Source organism: Herpailurus yagouaroundi, unplaced genomic scaffold (genome assembly GCF_014898765.1).
Source record: "Herpailurus yagouaroundi ecotype Mexico unplaced genomic scaffold, PumYag 222, whole genome shotgun sequence".
Taxonomy (NCBI): domain Eukaryota; kingdom Metazoa; phylum Chordata; class Mammalia; order Carnivora; family Felidae; genus Herpailurus; species Herpailurus yagouaroundi.
This window is the reverse complement of record NW_024412453.1, coordinates 17838640-17861180: the sequence shown is the minus strand read 5'-3', so window position 1 is coordinate 17861180 and position 22541 is coordinate 17838640. Positions and strand designations below refer to the sequence as shown.

The following is a 22541-nucleotide window of genomic DNA, read 5'->3' as shown; positions in this document are numbered from 1 at the left end:
TAAAACTGACTTGTAATAAGATTTTGTGTGTTTCACCATGAATATGATTTCAATGGAGTGTATTCATGGCTTGAATGGCATTTATAGAATTCAGTTAGATTCCTTTCTTGATATTTGCCTTTTAGCATGTCATTACATTATAGATTAATTGCCACCAATTGAAGGTGAGGTAGAAACTCCTCAAACGCACAGTTAAATGGATTTTGAAATACGAAAATTTCCTTTGTACTTACACATCGCGTAAAAATGTGGAAAAAAATGCTGCTGGAACTGTAGTCTGAGCTTGGAAGATATATCTGCTGTGAATTTGTGTGGGAATGAAGATTTCATTTCTTGTTTTATCTTTTGATAGCATGCGAAGTGCTTACAGTGGTTTGCGATTACTTGTGATTCAAACAATGTTGGCTGTCATCTAAATGACTGTACTGCAGTGTAAGCTTCACACACGAGCGCTGTAAAAGCTAACTTCAAAGCTATTCATTGTTCAGTAACAGTGGTTGAGGGTAGATCTTCCAACCATTAAAAGGGGTCAAAACCAATCTTAACTTTGTAGGCTGGGTTGTAGTGGGTTGGATTTGGCCCATGGGCCATAGTTGGCTTGCCTGTGCTTCAGCTGATATTGTCATGATTAGTGTAGCTTTAATGAGGTAGTATGTGTCCAATTTTGTACCTCTTTCAAAATGATTTTGACTATTTTATTCCCTTTGCCATTTCATATGATTTTTTTTTCATTTCATATGAATTTTATTAAAAATTTTTTTTAACATTTATTTATTTTTGAGACAGAGAGAGACAGAGCATGAATGGGGGAGGGTCAGAGAGAGAGAGGGAGACACAGAATCCGAAACAGGCTCCAGGCTCCGAGCTGTCAGCACAGAGCCTGACGCGGGGCTCAAACTCACGGACCGCGAGATCATGACCTGAGCCGAAGTCGGCCACTTAACCGACTGGGCCACCCAGGCGCCCCATTTCATATGAATTTTAAAGTCAGCTTGTTGTTGCCTAGAAACTATAGTGGAGAGATTTTGATTCAGATGGCACTAAATCTAAAATTCAGTGTGAGTAGAAGTGATGTCTTAACAATACAGACTTCTCTAGTCCATGAATATGGTATGCCTTTCCATTTATTTCTTAAAACAATAACAACAACAAAACCTTTCATTAGTGTTCTTTCATCTAGATTCTGCACATATTTTGCTTGATTTATTCCTAAGTATTTCATTTCATCAGTATTGTCATTATCACAAATAGTACCTTGAAAAAACTTTGGGTTTCCATGTGTTCTTTACTAGTATATAGAAATACGATCAATTTTTGTATGCTGACCTTGTCCCCTAGGACCTTGCTAAACATACTTATTAGTTGTAAAAAATTTTTGTAGACTTCTTGGGAATATCATGACATCCGAGAGTAAAGACTTTTCTTTTTGCCTTATTATTATGTTTTTAGTTATATGTCACCCTTATAATATTTTTGTCTGGATTTGGTATCAAGGTAATGCTGACATCATAAAATGAGTTGGGAAGTAGTCTCACTTTTTCCAAGTCCTGGAAGAGATTGTATAGAATTAATACTGTTTCTTCCTTAAATGTTTGTTAGAATTTGCCAATAAAACCAACTGATTCTGGATTTTCTTTCTTAGAATGTTTGTAACTAGGAATATAATTTCTTTAGTAGAAATAGAACTATTCAGGTTACCTATTTCTTCTCGAATGAGTTTTGGTAGGTTATGTCTTTCAAAGAACTGATACCACCTACGTTGTTAAACAAACAGGCATCAATGCTGTCATTGAGATTTCTTCAGTTAATTTGAAATGTTTTATCACATACTAAATTCCCATGTATACTTTGGTGGATATATATAGATTCTTCTTTTTTTTTATTGAGCTGTTACTATCCTAGCCTGGTATTTTTTAATTAATGAAGTTATATAACAATAAATTGAATTTTTGGATAGTTCCTGGTCATTATCTGTCCCTTTCAGAATTTTCTTGCCTAACTTCACACCTTTGTGATTCATATGGACTTCTGAATCAGTTTTTTAAAAATCTTGTCGAAATCTTTATTGGGACTATGTAAACTTTGTAGAACTATTTAGGAGAATTATATCTTCATATGGACTCTTCCTATGCAAAGACAAGATCTATCTCTCCATTTACTTGACCCTTTTCTTATGTCTCTTGATAGGAGTTCTACATTTTTCTCTGTAAAGGTATTCTTCATATAGGTCATATGGGCATATTTCTCATTACATTTCTTCCTACATGTTTTCTTCTGGTGTTGCTATTGAAAAAATGCTCTTTTCCTCAAATATATTTTTCTACCCGGTTTGTTTATAAGAAAGCTATTGCTTTTCTTTTAATACTAATTTTGTAACTGGCCACTTCAACCTTCTTTTCACTGTTTCCTACGGTTTTTCAGTCATTCTTTTGGGTTCCCTGTGTATACAATTTTTTTTTTAATTTTTTTTTCAACATTTATTTATTTTTGGGACAGAGAGAGACAGAGCATGAACGGGCGAGGGGCAGAGAGAGAGGGAGACACAGAATCGGAAACAGGCTCCAGGCTCCGAGCCATCAGCCCAGAGCCTGACGTGGGGCTCGAACTCACAGACCGCGAGATCGTGACCTGGCTGAAGTCGGAAGCTTATCCGACTGCGCCACCCAGGCGCCCCCTGTGTATACAATTTTTAAAAATTTTTTCAAATGTTTTATTTATTTTTTGAGAGCGAGAGACAGAGTGTGAGTGGAGGAGGGGCAGAGAGAGAGGGAGACACAGAATCCGAAGCAGGCTCCGGGCTCTGAGCTGTCAGCACGGAGCCTGATGCGGGGCTCAAACCCACGAACTGTGAGATCATGACCTGAGCCGAAGTCAGATGCTCAACCGACGAGCCACCCAGGTGCCGCCCTGTGCATACAATTTTATGATGTGCAAATAATCATAGATTAGTCTCCTCTTTACCTATGTTTATGCCTCTTGATTCATTCTATCATGTGACCATAGTGGCACAGGACCACCAAGAGGTCATACAGCATGCTCTGCCTGCTGAAAAACTGCCAAAAGGTGACACCCACCAATTAGATAAAGGTACCTCCAGTTAGTTAAAGGCATCCCAACTATGCAGAACAATTAGATAAAGGAAGCCCTCTGAGTGGACCAATTAGTAAAGGTCCCTCTTTCTGCCAGTTGCCTCAGCCTTGTGTGAGGTTCACAGGGTGACTGGAGCAGACTGGGCCTCAGCCCTGTTCTTGTCCCCTTGGCTAGGTGCCCGTATAAGGGGAACAGCTCTCAGGACTGGACCTAATGGCTCTCTGTTAGCATTTCCAGAACGGTTAGAAAATAATGTTGCAGCTGGCACTGTAGTCTTGGTTTTGCTTAACCGCAATTTCTTCTAGTAGTCACCAAAAAGTGTCTTTGCCTTTGATTTGAGAGATATATAGTATTAGTATGGCACAGACAAGTCTTTTTCTAAGGTTAAGGGAAAAAGATCCGGGAATACACGGATTTTATCAAATGCCTTTTTGGAATTTATTGACACAATATTATGAGTTTAAACCTTTGACCAATAAATACGGTGAATTACACCAACAGATCTCATGATAGTGAAAATAGTGAATCAATCTAATATTTCTGCAGTGAACTTCCCATTTGCTCATGAGGTATTATTCCTTCCACGCACTTCTGGATTCTATAAGTTATCGAGGGCTTGTAGGTCTTCTTTTCTTCAGTGAGAATGAGTTGTAGGTTTTTTTGCTTGGCTGGTTGATTGGCTGGTTTTAAATGCCATCCTTCTCGGAGTTTGGTATCACTGTGATGCTAGCCTGGCTATTAAATATGGGAAGTTTTCTGTCTTTACGTTCATGGATCAGTTCAAACAGCATCAGAACAATCTCTTCCTTGCCGTTTAAAACAACCCACCCATCTGAGTTATTTGCACTTGTACTGCTTTGCAGGCTCTTTGATGACTGTCTCAGTTTCTTCACAGTTTATCTGCAGATATATTTAGGTTTTAAAAAAAAACTCTTCCTGTATCGGATTGACTTGGTGATTTCTATTTTCCTAGGTAATCAACCCACCCCAGGCAGGTGGACAAGTGATTAGCAGAGAGTTGCACGTTCTACCAACTGAACCAGCCAGACGCCCCTTTCCTTTTTTATTCTTGATTAATGCATCCTGTGTTGACTCAGTGTGTTAGTGGATTATTTAGTTTGGGGGTTTTATTTGCTTACACATGGGCACTTCTTTACTCTTTTCTAATCCAAAATTTCTGCTATAAAACAGTATCTGTTTCCAAGAAATTTAAATTTTTTTAACTTTTACTTTTTATTGCTTTTAATATTTATTCACTTTTGAGACAGAGACAGAGCACGAGTGGGGAAGGGACAGAGGGAGGGAGACACAGAACCCGAAGCAGGCTCCAAGCTGTCAGCACAAAGCCCAATGTGCGGCTCAAACCCACAAACTGTGAGATCATGACCTGAGCTGAAGTTAGATGCTTAACCAACTGAGCCACCCAGGAGCCCCTCTTGAGAAATTGAGAGTTCAGGAAACACATTACAGAAACAATTCTTTCAAAGAAAAAGGCTGTTGCAGACTACAGGTGGTCTCGTGATCTCTACCAATGATCCTTTTCTGGCCAGATTCTCAGCTGTGGCATTTAAAAAATATCTTTAAATGTATCGGCATATGAAACGAGCATATGATTCCACCTAGCTTTCCTGTATTGGACTCATTTGGTGTCTTCGGTTTTCCTAGGTGTTCAGGAAAAGGAGTACTGTCCTTCCTCCCTGTCATCAACAGCCCAGCCATTAAGCTAAAGCACTACACGTGCCCTTGACACCCCTAACAATGGGTGACAAAGATGCCAATGACCTATAAGATGCTCATCCAGCTGTGTAACTGCACAGAGTTTGTACCATGAGCCAGGTTAACCAGTCGTGGACTGTGTGATTTAAAAAAAAAAAAAAATCACACATATTCCTAATGGATTTCTGTGGGCTTTAAGTTTTCTTTTTCTTTATGTTTATTTATTTATTCTTGAGAGAGGGAGAGAACACAAGCAGGGGAAGGACAGAGAGAGAGGGGAGTCAAGAGAATCCCAAGCAGGCTCCGTGCTGTCAGTGCACAGCCCAATGTGGGGCTCGAACCCACAAACTGTGAGATCGTGACCTGAGCTGAAATAAAGTTGGAGGCTTAACCAACTGAGCCACCCAGGCACACTTGAAATGTCTGATTTAATCATGAAGGGGGGTTTAGGATCATGAATTTTCCTGTTGATAGTTCTGTCAAAACAGTTCTTTAAAGATCGATTTTATTTTTAGAGCAGCTTTAGGCTCCCAGCAGAACTGAGAAGGTAGAGATTGTGCACGCTCCCCGTCCCCTTAAACACAGCCCGCGCCGATGGACACACTATTCTCTACTTCAGCTCAGGCTGCAGAATACCTATTTTGCAGAACAAATACGACAGATTGGGTGGTCTAAATAACATAACTTATTTTCTCGCATTTATCCCGCAGATCCCAGAAGACAGCCAGTACTCTGAGCTCTTAATTTTTTTCTACGATCGCGTATCACTTCATTGTTCAGATGTGTAATCGTTTGTATTATAAACTAATCCCCTATGGTGGGTACCAGGCTGTTTTTTCACTCCTTCGCTATTATAAACAATGCTGCAGTGAATAACCTTGTACGGCGTCAGCTCATACGTGCACAGGTGCACCTGTAGAATAGATGCCTAGACGTGAGGTTGTTGGCTCAAAGGGCTAGTAGTAACGCTCTCATAGATGTTGTGAATAGTTGCTCTGTTGCTTATTTTAACCCTTTTTTTTTTCTTTTTCTATCCCGGTAATTTGTTTTCCTAAATACAGCACAAATGGATTGTCTTGCTTTTCTGGGACCTGTTTGCATACCGTCCTCGCAACTGAGCTTGGGGTGGACGGTTCAGAGTTTGTGTCGTGTTGTGCCTGTGGAAATGGCCAGGGCTTGGACCCCTTTGACTCGCCTGCCTCCTTTTCTCTGCAAAAGTGCTCGTTTCCAGAGTGCCGTCCAGTGACCATCCCATGCAGAAATCTGTGTCTCAGTGTGGCCGCTGTGGCTTTAAAACGCGTTTCCTGAAGACCAGATAGGTTGAGCACTTTTTCTTACGTCCGTCAGGCATTTGGGCATTTTCTTTTGGAAATTGCTCAAGTCTCTCAAGCCTATTTTTCTGGTGGGAAGTCTGTCTTTTTCTTAGTGACTTGAAGATACCTTTACTCATTCTGGCTTCACTTACTCTCCTACTGGCTCTTTTCTGGAACTGAAATCCTTAATTTGGATGCAGTTCAGTTTGCCCAAGTTTTATGTTTAGGGGTTTAGAGTCGTCTTTAACAAATCTCTGCCTGCTACAAGGTCACGAATATGTTTTCCTATCTTTCCCCCTAAAAGCTTCATTGCTTCACTCTTCACAGTTAGATCTGTATTTCATCTGAAGTTGGTACTTTGTGTGTGGTGGGAGACAGGAGTCAGGATACATGGTCTCCTATATCGATAGCTGGTCGGCCCTGAGCCATCTGTCAGGAAGACCGTGCGTCCTTGTCCTGCAGCGTCAGCTTTGTGGAAGATCAAGTGACCGTGTATCTGTGGCCTCTTTCTGGAATTTTGTTCTGTTTCATCAATTGGGTTACCCTTAAGTGTACCGCTTTTGATTCTCGTTTCCACCTTGTACTGTAACCTTTTCCTTCGTACACATTATTTCCCTTACTAGGGCTTATTTTAAGCTACTGATTTCCAACAAGATGAGTTCTATTACTGACTGATCTTTTAATTTATTTTTTTTATTAAGTAATCTGTACATCCAACATGGGGTTTGAACTCAAGACCCTGAGACCAAGAGTCACGTGCTCCACGGACTGAGCCAGCTGGGTGCCCCCATTACTGACTCATCTTTTGATGGTGGCATCGCGCCCAGATACAGTGCCTTCCGTGCATAGTTGCTACTTGTCGTAAATCAATAGCACCGAAGTAAACTTTCTTTTAAAAGGAACAGTCTAGGGGTGCCTGGGTTGCTCAGTCAGTTAAGCGTCCAACTCCTGATCTCAGCTCAGTTCGTGATCTCATGGTTTTGTGAGTTCAAGGCCCACGTCGGGCTCGGTGCGGACAGCACGGAGCCTGTCTGGGATTCTCTCTCTCTGCCCCTCCCCGACTTGCACTGTGCCCCGCCAAAATAAACATTAAAACAACTTTTTAAATAAAAAAATAAAAGGAACAGTCTACCTGTATTATCACAAATTTGAAAAGGTGCTCAGTATGAAAACCTCCATCTACTCTAATTATTTTCCTGTCCCATTCCACTGAACAGCAGCTGCGGTTGGAGAAAACCATGCATTCTCATGGTCTCTGGGTGTTTTTTCTTTGAATCTGTGCCGGGCCAGTAATGAGCCAAACACCTCCTCGTCTACATGGCGTGGCTGTTCAGGCTGGCAAATTCCGACACCAGCTCTGAAGCCCTAAAAGTTGGGTGTTTTGGTACGTGGCTGTTCCCCATTCTTCCTTCTCCCCCCATATTAAAGTTTATACCCATGCCCCTCACCAGGTGAGTCAGCAGTGCCCCCCCCATCAGAGCAGACGGTTTCCTTCCCTCTTGTATTGATCTTGGGCTCAGCTGTGTGATGCACTCTGGCCGGTGGGGTGGTTCACAAGGGAGTGTGACAAGATGCTTTAAATGCGTTTGCGCGGCTTGGCTTGGCTTCTTGCCATTAGAGCAACATGCTCCAGCTGGGAGCGGACCGTGGCGCAGAGCTGTTTTCATCCAGTCCGGCTGCACTCACAAAACACCACACACCGGGTGCCCGAGACAAAAGAAATGTATTTGTCCACAGTTCGAGAAGTCAGATGTCCAAGATCCAGGCGGTGGCAAGGGTGCTCCCTCCTGCCACTTCCTTCCCTCTCCTGGGCTGTCCACCCCTCGTGCGTTCTCTGTGCCCGCGCACCCCCCGCTGCCTCTGTGTCCACATCTCCTCTGTGAGGACACAGGCCACCCCGACAGCTTCATTTTACCTTGGTCGCCCCGGTCAAGTCCCTGCCTCTAAAAACTGTCACCGTCTGAGATCCTGGGATTAGGACTTAGACACAGCAAATGGGGCGGGGGGGACACATAACATAGGGCCATAACAAGACCTAGAGACGAGTCCAGCCAGTCCCAGGAGGCGGCAGAGCCGTGGGCAGGAAATTAATGCCGGTGGTTGGGGTTGCTGGCCAGACCAGATGGGCTGCAGCCACGGCTGACTACTCTAAACCTGTCTTGCGCTCGTTTTTTTTTTTTTGTTTTGTTTTGTTTTTTTTTTTTCTACTATGGAGGTGAAATTCAATCACACCACCTGCCATTTTAAAGCTCACCTCCAGTGACGTTTAGTGAGCTCACAACGCGGTGTCTTCGTTTCTAATCGGCAACGTCAGAGACGCTTTCACCAGAGGAAAACACATCCGTTCTTTCACTAGCGGAAAAACATTTTTCTGGAAATGAAGATCGTGAGGTGGCAGCAGCTAAAAGCTAAAGCACGTGATATAGCGAGAAGCAGAGAGCAGAAGGGGAGGCTCATGCTGCCACCGCAGAGCGTCCTTTCTCCACAAGCATCTCTGTCACAGCCATGTCCTCACATAAGCCGTGTGCCCTCTGACGCCTTTATTCTCGGGCCCGTGTTTACTGAGTGGTGAGCACGCGCTGGCCCTGCTCTGGAGTCTGGGGGCTCCGTAGTGAAACAACAAAAAACAGCCCCTCCCACCCCCCCCACCCCCCAAAAAAATCCTGCTTTCATGGAGCATGCATTCCAGAGGGAAATCAGATCAAACAAGAAGTAAATAAACAGCACGTTCAGTAGCTTAATGACGCATGAGGGAGGCATGCCACGGCAGGTGCGTGGGCTGTGAGCAGAAGCCACTTCTGTCCCTTCTGGATCACAGCCAGGCCCGCAGCGGGGCAGGGGAAAATGGGAGACGAGAGGAGACAGGGAGACCTTCGCACAACCTTGTCCTCATGAAGCTGGGCTCCTGCTCGGACAGGAGGGGTTGGGGCAGGAGACCCGGCAGGTGCAGGCTGTAGACAGGAATGTGGAAATCATCAGTGTGTCCGTGCATTTCAACATCAAAGACCAAGTGAGATTGCCCACGGGGGAGTGTCAGCCGAGCCCCGCTGGGATGTTTCGAGGTGGGCAGAGGAGGGGGAGCCCGCAAAAAAGAAGAAACGATGCTCTGAAAGTCCGAGAGCAGACAGCTCAAGGACAGGAGGGCACGTGTGTGTGATGCCTGACAGTTGCCCCGTTTGCTTCCCAGCTGGTGCTGATCCCTCCCCTTCCGGTGGGAAAGTGACAATGGTCAGGAATTTAAAACTTCTTCTTTGGAAGAATTTCATCCTGAAGGTGGGTAAGGTGGTCCTTGGAGCCGTGGGCATGTCCGGGGTGGGGGGACTGAATGTTTATGTCACGCTGGCATCTAATAACTGATTAAAGAAAAAATCAACAACTGTACTTGAAACGGGGCCCGTTCCTACAAATAAGCCAGGTTCCCACTGGAATTCCGCAAACCGTCATCACTGAAGGTTGCATCATCATTACTGGTTTCTCGACGCTGATGTCATGGAAAAGTCCAGAAAGAGAAGCCATTTAGTTCATTCTCTATTTTCTTCTTTTTTGTGGGTTGTGCAGGGAGGCTGGGGGTGGGGGAGAATGAAAGGGCTTCTTAAATGGAAGAAACGTCGCCGTGTGGTGACTTAACACTCGCGTTCTCATGCTGCTTTCCTTTCTGTTCTAGAAGCGGAAGACTCTGATAACAGTGCTTGAAATCCTAATGCCGCTACTCTTCTCCATGATCGTCATGTACCTGCGTTTAAACAGTTTGCCCAAGAAAATACCTCCTGTCAACTACCTGGCCATCGATATCGGTTTACTGCCAGACTTCTTCTATTTTCCTACTCACACCAGATACCAACTAGCGTATGTCTCTTCCAAAAGCGAAACGTTGAAGGCTATCACTGAAGCGGTGGGGAAATCCTTTGACGTTGAGTTTGAAGGTGAGACATAAAGATGGGGTAAGGACAGGGAGGGAGGGCAATTTTATAGAGTTCGAGGCTGTTTCCTGAGGGTGCGTATCGTCGTGATTCCGTATCTGGGGTCTCCAAATCCTAAAATGTCTGTGGAGGTGACAGCTGGGGGAAAGCCGCCCACGAGGTCTCTGATTGCCGCAACCACGTTCCGGCGACTTGGGAGAGTCTGAATTAGCCGTCCGTCTCTCTTCTCATTTTAATCAATTCTAAGCCAGTCTCTGCATGCAGCCAAGAAGGTCTCTCAAAGGTCCGAAAGGTCTGGCCAGCCTTGTGCTTCTGCCCCTCTGGTGGCTTCCACTGCACTAGTCCCGGGTCTGGCCCTACCCCTCCCTCCAGGCTCCTTTCAGGGGCACTGGGCAAGCTGCCAGCCGGGCTTTATTTAGATTTCTCAGCTGCGCCTTCGTCTCTCTCTGAGCCCCTTTGGCTACGGTCAGAGATCTCGGATTCACGGTTCGTCACACCGCCACTATGGGCTTTCTGTGTCAAGTCTGCGGTTGACAAGCCTGCTGGGCTCCACCTCCCTGAGGGCAGAGGGCCCTGTCCGTTTTCTTCATCACTGGGCCTCCTTCATGCCTGGCAGACACTCGCTGCTCAATACATATTTACTGAATGAATAAATGCGTTCGTTAATGGAGTTAGGTAGATACGGTTTTTCAAAACGCGGAATCCACAAAATGTGGAGTCATGTTCCAAAATTGCCATAATTGTAATATATGCTTTTGTAAAGGTGTTCTAATAATACATAAGGTACCGAGTGAAAAGGAAGGGCTCTCCTCTCCCAGCTCTGAGTGCCACTCAACGCAGACAATTCTTTTAAAGGCCCTCAGTGGCAACACGCGTGGGGGCCGCTGTTTTGGGGCTTTGCGCTTGCCTGGCAACCTAAAATACCATTCTAATTCTACTAGTACGAGATTGGAAACAAAACACAACAGAGAAAGCTCCTCTTAGGAGGCTGGAGATGATACCGCGGTGCAGGTGAAGAACACGACTTGCGAAGTGGGATGACGGCGGCCTCGGGACTCGGGGTGGGGGGGCAGGTGGGGGCCGCGGCGAGGCTGGGGTGGGGTGTGGCCGCCCTGAACCAGGCTGAAGGAAGGGGGGGGGGAGTGGTCCGAGCTGGAGTGTGTGCAGGAGACTCACACGCCTCCCCCAAGTCTTGGGTTTTCCTCCATGTGCGCGAGGCCGCCCGTGTGGCAGGGGTTTGAAGAGAAGTTGTCTGGCGCGATCTGTCTTTTCCTCTGGCTGCTCTCCGGGTCTCGCAGGGAGACGGAGATGAACCCGGGGCCTTGGGCTCCTGTCCGTGAGCAGCCCTCCGGCTCCCCAAACATTCGGCCTTTGCATCCGGCCTGGATCCCCACCTCACTCCCTGGGACCCCTCGGTCGCCTCCACGGAGAAGAAAGCATTTCTCTTCTGTCTTCCCTTAAGATCCTACCTCGGGCACCGTCTCCCTCCTCGTATGGGGTGTCTCGAGGCGTTAATTCTGTTTCATTACCTCCGACTCACTTCTTACCTCATCGCTGTCGATTCTCGGTCCTTGGCGTCGCAGGTTCCAGGGCTTTCCTTCCAGGCTTTCTTCTGCGCGTGCGCGCTGTGCCAAGGACGCTTCCGACCTCCGCCTGCGGGAGTCTCCTGGGCTGAGTCCCGCGGTTCCGGGACCTGCCACTGCTTCCGCCTCCGGCCGCTTCCGCCGCCACGCTTCTCTCTGCGCGCTCTGCGTCCCCGGGACAGACGGCCGTCTGCCTTCCGCTCCTCCCTCTCTCCTTATTACATAACTGCACGTGAAATAATATAAGGTTTAGAGTGAAAAGTCAAGTTCTCACCCCAAATGCCACTTCGCAGAATTCTTTGCTAGAAGTTTAGAATGTATTTTTCTGGAATTTAAACGTTAAAAAAAGAAAAACACAAAAAATAAACCTTAAAATTTCAATAAAAGAATAAGAACGATGAACACCAGAATTGTTTGCATTCACATTTTCAAATCACATAATAGGATAAGAAATAAAAATTAGATTTTGCTCTTTGGGGCCATTCCCCTAAGTAAATCCTACACCCTGGAAGGAAGGGCAGTGGTTTGAGGAGCTCTCCAAACCGTGACAGACATCTGTTTTCCCTTTTGACGATCCTCACAGCCTGTTCTTTCCCTGGGGGGCTGGACCCCTCTCCTGCCGTCAGCCCTTGGTGCCTCCTCCTTGGGCTCAGGATGACTCCCGTGGCTACACCACTCTGCACTTCGTGGTCCCCTTGCTACCGTGACTTGTCCAGGGATGACACCTAACTCAGCCAGAGCCAAGGAAACACTGGGATGTTTCCCGGAAATTTCTGGGAAAGAGATTACTGCTATTTGTTTCTGCTAAGAGGGCAGACTGGGTTATGTTGGCCTGTTGAAAAACATACGCTGGACAAATATTAAAACTACGTTCTTGAAAGCAATGAAGAACCAAATTGATAGTAAGAAACTATCTAAACAAACAAATCTAGGGTACAAATTTTGTTTCTTGACCCAAGAGGTGATGACTTCGCTGTGAACTTTATAACCGCTCATTAGAACGAACGTTTAGGGGCGCCTAGGTGGCGCAGTCGGTTAAGCGTCCGACTTCAGCTCAGGTCACGATCTCGCGGTCCGTGAGTTCGAGCCCCGCGTCGGGCTCTGGGCTGATGGCTCGGAGCCTGGAGCCTGTTTCTGATTCTGTGTCTCCCTCTCTCTCTGCCCCTCCCCCGTTCGTGCTCTGTCTCTCTCTGTCCCAAAAATAAATAAACGTTAAAAAAAAAAAAACGAACGTTTGTGTTTTGTACACCTTCCTGTATGTATGCTATTTTCCTCAATTTAGCCAAATGTTTATGTACATGTGTGTGTTTAAAAAGAAACATAAATATGGCTAAGGAAACAAACTATATAGAGGAAAATAGGAAGATTCACTCATAATCCTATTCCCCAGATATGTCACGATGCAGACTTACCCAGCCGATCTGAAAAAAGAAGAGGACCGAACAGAACTAGAAATGAAAATAAAATAACTTTTAGCTGCAGCTAAAAGTAGTGACCTCCCCCCCCCCCCCCCACTACCACCGAAGGGGCTGAGGACATCGGGGGAGCGGGAGCAATGCTGAACCAGGAAGAGAAAGGATTTCCATTTCTATCACACAGTTGGAGACTGGATTCAGTCTCAAATCTTGTGGACCAAGTGATTCGTTTTGGCTCCCCCCCCCACCCCCGCCAAGAATGGGTTTTGTTCTGATGAAAAGTTAAAGTTCAGTCTCATCGAGGAGCCTTTCGACATGCCACATAACCTCCAGCATCATTGGAGGTTCTTACCATGAGTCGGTTCATTTGAAAAAACTCCATATTCTCAGAGACGTTTGAGGGAATGCTGCCACGCCAAAACAAAACTGGACTCCCATGGCACGGAGATGTGGTCAAAGGAACAGAAGCGGACTTGGAAATTTAGATCGGCGAAATCGCTCCCAGGGAAACGACCGAGTGGACGCGTGTGATGGCTGGGAGACAAGGTCTGGGAGGCGCATGACAATGTCCAGCAACAGGATGAAGAAAAGGGGAAGCAAGAGCGACCGCGTCCCGCCCACCCACGAGGGTTTCTAAAAGGAAGCAACTGGACACACAGAGGGGAGGGGACAGAGCAGTTCACAGAAGGTTCCCGCAAGAGCGGCTGTGTCTGCGAGGTGCGCAGTCTCACCACTTCCTAAGAGGACAGCAGAAAGGGACAGCCGTGGACGTGCGCTAGTGACTTCTGCGCGGAGATAAAGGCGCAGAAGCCAATGAGCTCTCAGAGAAGACACCCGGCTGGCGGCGAGGAGGCGGAATGATGCGGTGATGCCTTCCACATTCTGAGCAAGAATTACTTTCGAGGAGGATCCCAGATGACAGCCTCGCCACACGCGAGGGCCGGGGACCGGAGCAATTATTTTTCTCATCAGAACAGCTACGTTTGTCTGTGATTCTGTCTCCCATTTCGGTTGCCGTAGCCACGCAGACGAGCTATGGACAGCTCCCCATCAACATGGCCAAGGGTGAGTTCCACCTCCTGTGGCCCTCAGCGCCGCCCAGCTGGAGGGCCTGGGACGAGAGATGGCGGGCATTCAGACCGTTGTCACCACCTCGCGTGGCTCCCGGCCATCGAATGTACTCATGTGTTCGCAGAATGATGGAGGAAGGTGTGTGTGTGGGGGGGGGTCTTGCGGCCCCCCCGGCACCGGCTCAGGGAGGCGGGGATGGGGGGGCAGCCTGCTTGCTCACGGGACTTTTCTCTCCACAGTCCTAGGCCATTCTTCAGTGCCTTTGTTTGAAAATTACATACTCCAGGATCCCAAAGCCTTCTTCGTGTTGGCTGGAATTGTCTTCGATCACACCTTCAATGACAGCAAGCAACCCCTGCCGCTGAAGGTAAGGGCCATCCGGTCCCGGAACGGCCTCACCATGCTTCCCGGGCTCGCGTGTGGGCCCATTAGGGAGTCTCGCCACCTGGGCTGCCCCCTGTCTCCCTGTGTCTGCTTTGCCACCTGGCTGCCTTTCTTCCGGAGGAGGTGAGAAAATGCTCCCGGTTTCACTGCCTCCAACCTGGCCCCGGGGCACCTCCCAGTGTTCGGGTTCCTCGCAAGAGAGGCCTGCCCAGGGAGACCTCGGGCTGAGAGAAGGGGACCATGAATTCCAGCTGCTGGATGGCAGACTGGATTCCGGCTTGGCAACCACTGGCTCTCTAGCCGTGGGTGGGGCGCCGACATTTCCCGGCCTCAGTTTCCCCACCGGTGTAGCGGGAGTACTAGCAGTTCCTAACTCAGCTGTTGCGGGCATCAAATGAGTTTGTGCCCAGAACCGAGCCGGGGACGGAGGCACTTTCCAGAAGGACTGGTTGTGGTTGTCATCAGACCACCACACTAATGACATGGGCTCCAGTATGGTAGGTCTGTCTGTCTGAGGACAAGGCAGTGGCTCCCATCGGGGGCGGGGAAGCCGCTCGTGTGTAGCTTTGGTGTCGTCCTGTGCTGCCTGATGATTAATGGCTAGAACTTGCATGGGGGTGTTGGCAGCTGGAGACAGACACGTTGATAAACAACCAGCAACGCTTTTCGAGCAATAACAATTGCCAGGCACACCCCAGGGACCATCTGACTTGATCCTACAGTGCCTCTGGGGCAAGTGCTGTTAACCTCATCCGCGTTGTACGGATGAGAAAACCGAGGCAAGAAGGTCAAGTCACCCGCCTGACCCGCCACTGCCATTCGGTGAGAGGTCTGGGGTTTGGGTCCTGGTGGCCCCGCTCCAGTGTCCGCGCTCGGAACCACCTTCCTGAAGGGGGCTCTCCTGGGCAGACCGCTGAGCGCTCCTCGCAGGGGAGGGAGGGATCGGCCTTCCCTCCAATCACAGCTGGCGGCAGACACGAGTCCTGGCTGAGCGTGGGGACCCTGTGACCCAGGTCGTCCTCTCTTTATCCCCTGCAGGTTAAGTACCGCCTGCGCTTCAGCTACACGCAGAGGAACTCCTTAATCGCGCAGCTGACCTCCAAACAAGATTATGTGGACAGCTGGGGCACATCCTTCCTCTACCCTCCCAACCCAAGCCAAGAGCCCCGGGCCTTAGGGCATTCAGACGGCGGACTCCCTGGTGAGGAAGCCCCAACGATTAGGTCTCGCCCACACGCACGTGCCTCTCGCGCTGTCACTGCCGTCTGAACCCTTGCTAAGCTAGCAGCTCAAAAGAGGCTGAAGGAGTAACGTTTAGAAACATATCACTGAGTAAAACGCTTTCATTCTAGAGGAAGTTAAAGAGCAGTAAGGCTGTGACACTGAGCTGTTTGAGGGAGGAGGGGGGGCATTTTACGGGAACAAGGAGGGCGCGTCTCTTCTTTTTGTCTCCGCACGTACTCACGTTTGCTTATATACCTGATGGTCTTCAGCTCTCTGCAGGCCAGGGGAGAAGCCGTGGGGCAGCTCGGAGGCCTGGCCTCCACGTCACTGTAGACCTGGGGTCTCCCTCTTTGTGCAGGGTTCGGGGAGACCTCCCTGGTAGGGAGCGGACAGCTCTCAGGAAATCGAGCAGACAGCGTGCACCTCCCTGGAGGATGGCCACGCAACTGTCGTGAACTTTGGGCCCGCAAGCCCAGCGAGTGGGAATGTAAACCCGAGGGCTTATCATTCCATGCGATTCTAGAAAGGATGCCAACGGTTCTGCAGAGGAAACGCTCCGATATGCCGTGAAGACTCCGTGATGGTTCCCGGAATTTTATTATCAGCAATTTGTTCCTCCCTTTTTCGTGCTGACAGATCCAGGGGTCTGTGTAGGTCAAGGCCATCGGGAGACTGTGGTCACCTCCCCTTTACTGCTGGGTACCCCACGCTGGCTCTGCCCATGTGGAGGGCCGGTAACCCCTGCTGGGAGGTGGGGCCTTTAACTCTTACGAGATCCCCACAGCGGGGATCTCTGCCCTCCGACCTATTTTTCCCAAAAGCTGACCTTCGCCCACCGACTACACTGTATGAAAATAAACGTTGCCGGTGGTAAAGTTTGGCTTTGAGGCTTGGCAGCAAAATTCAACAACCATAACCCTCGGACCACAGCAGTGACAGCTCAGACAGAGGTCCCAGTAGGTGAGGGGGCGCGTGTCTCCCAAGTCCTTTGCATTTAACCATTTCGTGTGTCCTGGTGACCGGAAGTGCAGAGCAAGCACCCTCTCCCTGAAGCCCGAGCACTTAGGGGAGAGGATGCGGCCCCACCGTGCAAGAGCGTGGCAATGGACACCCCTTGTTTTGTGGGCTCAGGATGCCTTTGCCCTGTTTTCTGATAAAAGACACCATCACAGCCACAGGGGGCCCCTGGGGACGCTGCTCCTTCTTCCCCGTGGCGGCACGTGGACTCCAAGGGAGCCCGGCCCGCTCCCACCCGATCGTCTCCAGGAATCGTTAGCCACGACCCGCCTCGCTCAGCGGGTGTTCTGCACCTCCAGTCTTCCGAGTCTCTTATGCTCGGGTGTCTGCTGTCCTCTCACGCAGGATACAGCAACGAAGGCTTCCTGGCCATCCAGCATGCGCTGGACAAGGCCATCATGCACTACCACGCCCACAACGGGACGACCGAGATGTTTGAGGGCCTGAGTGTGCTTGTGAAGAGGTTCCCCCACGGAGCCCACATCCAGGACAGGCTCCTGGTGACCCTTCAGAACGAGTTCCCTCTTCTGCTCATGCTCAGCTTCATCTGCATCGAGCTCATCATCATCAATTCCATTGCCCTGGAGAAGGAGAAAAAACTGAAGGTAACCCCCCCCCCCCGGCGTGGGGTGCGAGCCTCTCCCGGGGCGGGGACGTGTACAAGCACCGATGAAAAATGACCCGGGTGGGGATGAGGCCGCGGCAGGGACGAGGCTGCATGGGTGTTAGAGGGACCTCCCCCTGAGGGATGGATGGCGGATGTCGGACGGTGGTTCGTCATTTGACCTGCTTACAATGTAGGCGATGCCGTCTGCTGTGACCACGTGAGTCCTTGCTTTTGGACTTGCCCACGGCAGCTGTTCAGAAGATGCCTGCGGACCGACTCCCTGATGAGCGCACAGGAGAGGCTGTCCGCCCAGGATGAGTCGCTCTCTCTGTGGCTGCAGCCGGGAGCCCAACCCAACACAGGCTGCCCCGAGTCTCTCTGCCTGCCTGCGCTCTCCCGTTACCTGTCTCCTCACTTTTTGCTCTCGGTAGAGACCCTCTGCCTCCTCACTTTAATTTTCTTCTCCTTCGATTGCTTCTTATGACTGTATATAGAAATCGCCTGCCGGAGGCTCCCCAGACCTTGCGTGGCCTCACCGACCATGCACGGTTTGCTCCGTCTTGTGCACTCAGCACCGTCTGAGCGAGGCCACCTGCGAGGCCGCGGTGGGTGCGTGGCGCTGGCAGTGGTGGGACGCCGGGCTCCTCTGCTTTCTCTAGGAGTACATGTGCATGATGGGAGTGGACAACTGGCAACATTGGGCTGCCTGGTTCATCATGTCCTTCGTCTCGGCCCTCCTCGCCGTTTCTTTCATGACCGTCCTCTTCTGCACACAGGTGCGTGTCCGGTCCCTCCGCACACGCTAAGCGGAAGGAAGGTGGCTGCGGGAAGGGCGGCGGGGCTGAGACTCGACAGAAGATGAGAGCACATCCAGGGACGCGCACTTGGGGCAACCTCAGGTGGTATTTGCGGAAACTTTGCGGGCATCGGGCACTGAAGCTGCACCATCCGGGAGAGCCTTGACGGCCTTCCATTCCTGAGGCTGCAAGTACTGGACGCGGGTGTGGTTAATTTCGTCAGGGAAGTGGGATTCGTCTCCTAATTAAAGTATTTTATAAACTTAAAAACATTACAACTCCGCAAATAGTTGAAAACAGTTGTTGTAAAAGATGGAGAACGTCCTCTTAGGCCCATCCTACCGTGTTAAATTTTCCTCCGTGCTGCCATCGAGATCTGGTGTTCCAATTTGCTAACTTGCATCTGATAGCTAAATTATAATCCACCATGTGGATAAATGAAGATTTAGCTTCTAAATTACCCAAATTGGGGCACTTTGGATAAAGGTAGGCAAGAAAACCCAGACCACATGGCAAAATACATAAAACAAAGAAAACGGCCAGAAAGCATTAAAAAGAGGAGACGTGAGGTGTCAAAAGAAATACTATAGTTATTATAAGAGCGACAATGAAAAATGGGATAAAGTCTCTTATTAAAGCAAAAGAGATTCACATTGGATCAAAAATCGAATTCAGACGTATGCTGTCTTTAAAGAAGATACACGTACAGAGCGTAATTTATAAAAGGTAATGGACGCTGGATCAAAGTTATGCCTTAAAAAAAAATCAAGATATGTTGTTTAATTTAGACTAATCTTGTGGTTTTAAAACAATTTCTGCATTGTTCTGGGGCCCCTGGGTGGCTCAGTTGGTTGAGCGTCTGGCTCTTGATTTTGGCTCAGGTCATGATCCCAGGGTCGTGGGATCAAGTCCTAAGTCAGGTACCATGTGGAGCATGGAGCCTACTTAAGAGTCTCTTTCTCTAATACCTAAGAAAGTGTCTTCCTTAAAGCCTTGGCTTCAATCATAGGATTTTTTTTCCCCCTCTGTATCCCCTGTGTAGTATTAAACCACATCATGTCTGATCCAGAAAAAAAAAAAAAAAGAGTCTCTTTCTCTCTCTATCTCTCCCTCCCCTCCCGCTGCACCTCTCCCCCACTCATGCTCTCTCTAAAATAAAAAATAAAACAAATTCATTAAAATAAATAAATAAATAAATAAAAGTTCTGCATTGTTTTCAGGGTATTTTATGCCTCTCCTCATTCTTTCCACGTAAAAACAATGTGTGTTTGTGACTGTTCCATAGGTGAACAGTGTGGCGGTGTTCAGGAACAGCGACCCTAGCTTGATATTTGTTTTCCTACTGTCTTTTGCCACGGCCACCATTTTCTTTGCATTCATGATCAGCACATTCTTCCAAAAAGGTGAGTCCTGATAAAATTCTCAGTCGGGGAGTGTGTGTGTGACTTCTTTTTCTGGTAGCATTGCTATTCCAGTTATGTGCATCATTAATTATTATTTCTCCAAAGCCAAGTTTTCACCTCTATGGTTACTTTAGCAGTAGAGCAGTTCCATTCCCCATTGAAGGCTTAGGGAACTGTCTCTATATACGTATATCTTTATGCCTCATTTGGCTTCTAAATGTCATTTCAAATGGAAGCAAATGGTAAGTCCCAATGTGGAAGGAAATGAAGGGTAAGACATCCAGTGCAGACAGGTTTCCAGGTCTTGATTGTGAGTTGGGCACAATGATAGGGTAGCTTATAAGACACCACAGTAAGAGAGGAATTCCTGGGACTTTGGTCCTGTCAGAGGGGTGTTACCTCTAAAACTGTTGGTAGAGTTGCTGAACTACTAGAGACAAAAATAACAGGAAATGGAGTCAAAGTCAGAGTGTGGGATAACTGAGTCCTGATTCAAATAGAGAGACGGAGGTAAAAACATGAATGGAGGACGGGTCCAGCAGGTGGTAACAACAACAAAAAGGCTTAAAAGAATTTGGGAAAAATAAAAATGTGGTATAAATGAAGCCAGGCAATTTATTGTTTACATTGGTGAATATTTGACATCAGATACCATGTTCTAATATGTGGGCCCTGGAAAATATGGACCCTGCCAAGATGGGGGTGGGTTCTTTGGGAGGCTGACTGGGCTTGGACACTATCTCCTGATTCAAATTCTCTACCTAGTGTCCCACTATCCCTCAATAGCTCAAGGGCAAGCATGGCAGGGGGGATGGTCAAGGAAGAGAGTTACTTGGATACCTTAGAGCATAAGTATCAAAAGGATGCTCAAAAGCTAAGGTTAATGTGGTACAGAAGTCTGAAACCCCCAAAATTGAGCTTGCGTTCACACACAAGAAATAAGCACAGGCTGGAAATAAAAGACAAAACCAATGAGGTCAGAAGCACAATAAAGCAGGACCAGAGTAGGAAACAGTCCCAAGTGAAGGCAAATATATACTTACGCAACTCAGAGTCTACGACCAATTGCTTTTTGATGAAGGGGCCGAAACAATTCAACAGGCAAGGAATAAGGAACAGTCTTTTCAGCAACGGGTGCTGGGATAGCTGGATATCCACGTGCAAAAGATGAAATTGGACCCTACATCACATCATGCACAAAATCAACTCAATATGGATTGTAACTCCAAATATAAGAGTTAAAATTACAAAATCCTGAAAAGAAAATACAGGCATAAATCTTTGTGATCTGGGGTTAGGTGGTGATTTCTTAGACATGACAACAAAAGCATAAATCATAAAAAAGCAGATGGATAAACTGGATTTCCTCAATGTTAAAAACTTTGTGCTTCAAAGGATACCATCAAGAAAGTGAAAAGACAACCACAGACTGGGAGAAAACATCTGCAAGTACTATATATCATAAGAGACTTGCATCCAACATAAGTAAATTAAACTAAATTAAACTAAACTACAACTAAAAATAAAAACAAAAATATTCCAAACTCATTCTACAGGCCAGCGTTGCCTTGATACCAAAGCTGGAAAAGACATCAGACCAAAAAAACTACAGACTAAAATTCCTTATGAATACAGAGATGGAAAAATCATCAACAAAACACTAGCAAACTAAATCCAACAGTATATTAGAATGATTACACACTATGCCAAGTGGGGTTTATCCCAAGAATGGAAGAATAATTCAACATATGAAAAATAATGAAAAAGCATGTGACAAAACCCAGTGCTTTTCATGATAAAAAAATTTTAACAAACTAAAATTTAAAGGAAGTATCTCAACCAATAGTGAGCATTTACGAAAACCCCACAACTAACATCATATTCAATGGTGAATAATTGAAAATATTCCCCCTAAGATCAGGAACAAGATAAGGATGCCCACTTTCCCCTCTGTTATTCAACACTGTACTGGAAGTTCTAGCCGGAGCAATTAAGAAGAAAAAAGAAACCAAAGACATGTAACTGGAGAGGAAGAAGCAAAACTCTCTCTATTCAAACGTGACATGATCTTATACAGAGAAAATCCTAAAGAATCCACAAAAAGAACTTTGAATCCAGCGAATTTGAATCCAGAAACAAATGAATTCAGCAAATTTGCAAGATACAAGGTCAACACGCAAAAATCAGTTGTGTTTCTATACACGCACAGTAACCATCCCCAAAAGGAAATCAAGAAAACAATTCCACTTAAAATGCCATCCAAAATAAAATACTCAGGAATAATTCTGACCACAGAGATAAGAGACTTGGTAAAAGAAATCAAAGATGACTTATTGGAAAGACATCCCATGTTCATGGATTGGAAGACTTAGTATTGTTAAAACGGCCCTATTCCCCCAGATTGATCTACAGATTCTATTCAGATCCTATTAAAATCCCAGCTTCCTTTTTCTCATAAATGGACAAGATGATCATAAAATTCACATGGAATGGCAATGGGCCTTGAAAAGCCAAAACAATTTCAAAAAAGAATAACAAAGTTAGAGGACTCACACTTCCTGATTTTCAAACTTACTACAAAGCTGTAGGGATCAAAACAGTGTGGTACTGGCATGAACATAGATAGACTGATGGAAAAGAATTGAGTGTCTAGAAATAAGCCCATACATCTAATAGGCAAAATTGATTTTGACAAGGGTGCCATGACCATGTAATGGAAAAAGAACAGTTTCTTTAACAAATGGTGCTGGGACAACCAGATAGGCACTTGGACTCCTACCTCACTTCATTCCTTAGATGGCTGAATACTATTCCATAATATGGACAGACCACATTTGGTTATCTTTTCATCTGTTGATGGAAACTGGGTTGTTTCCACCTTTTGGCTAATGTGAACAATGCTGTTGTGAACATTTGTGCACAAGTGTCTGTTTGAGTTTACTTTCAATTCCTTTGGGCATACACCTAGGAGTGTAGATGCTGGATGATAATTCTATTTAAC

The 22541-nt window shown here is 47.0% G+C and overlaps 1 protein-coding gene across 1 annotated transcript in view; it reads left to right on the top strand.

Moving 5' to 3' along the window:
* The first annotated feature begins 9275 nt into the window (after positions 1 to 9275).
* LOC121019331 (ATP-binding cassette sub-family A member 17-like) overlaps positions 9276 to 22541 on the top strand; it is a 76861-nt gene continuing 63595 nt past the window's right edge. Inside the window, exons 1-7 of the mRNA XM_040458683.1 lie at positions 9276 to 9392; positions 9784 to 10042; positions 14348 to 14475; positions 15531 to 15693; positions 17079 to 17338; positions 18000 to 18116; positions 19423 to 19540. Of these exons, the coding sequence (XP_040314617.1) occupies positions 9276 to 9392; positions 9784 to 10042; positions 14348 to 14475; positions 15531 to 15693; positions 17079 to 17338; positions 18000 to 18116; positions 19423 to 19540 (1162 nt within the window). The remainder of the gene's footprint in view (positions 9393 to 9783; positions 10043 to 14347; positions 14476 to 15530; positions 15694 to 17078; positions 17339 to 17999; positions 18117 to 19422; positions 19541 to 22541) is intronic.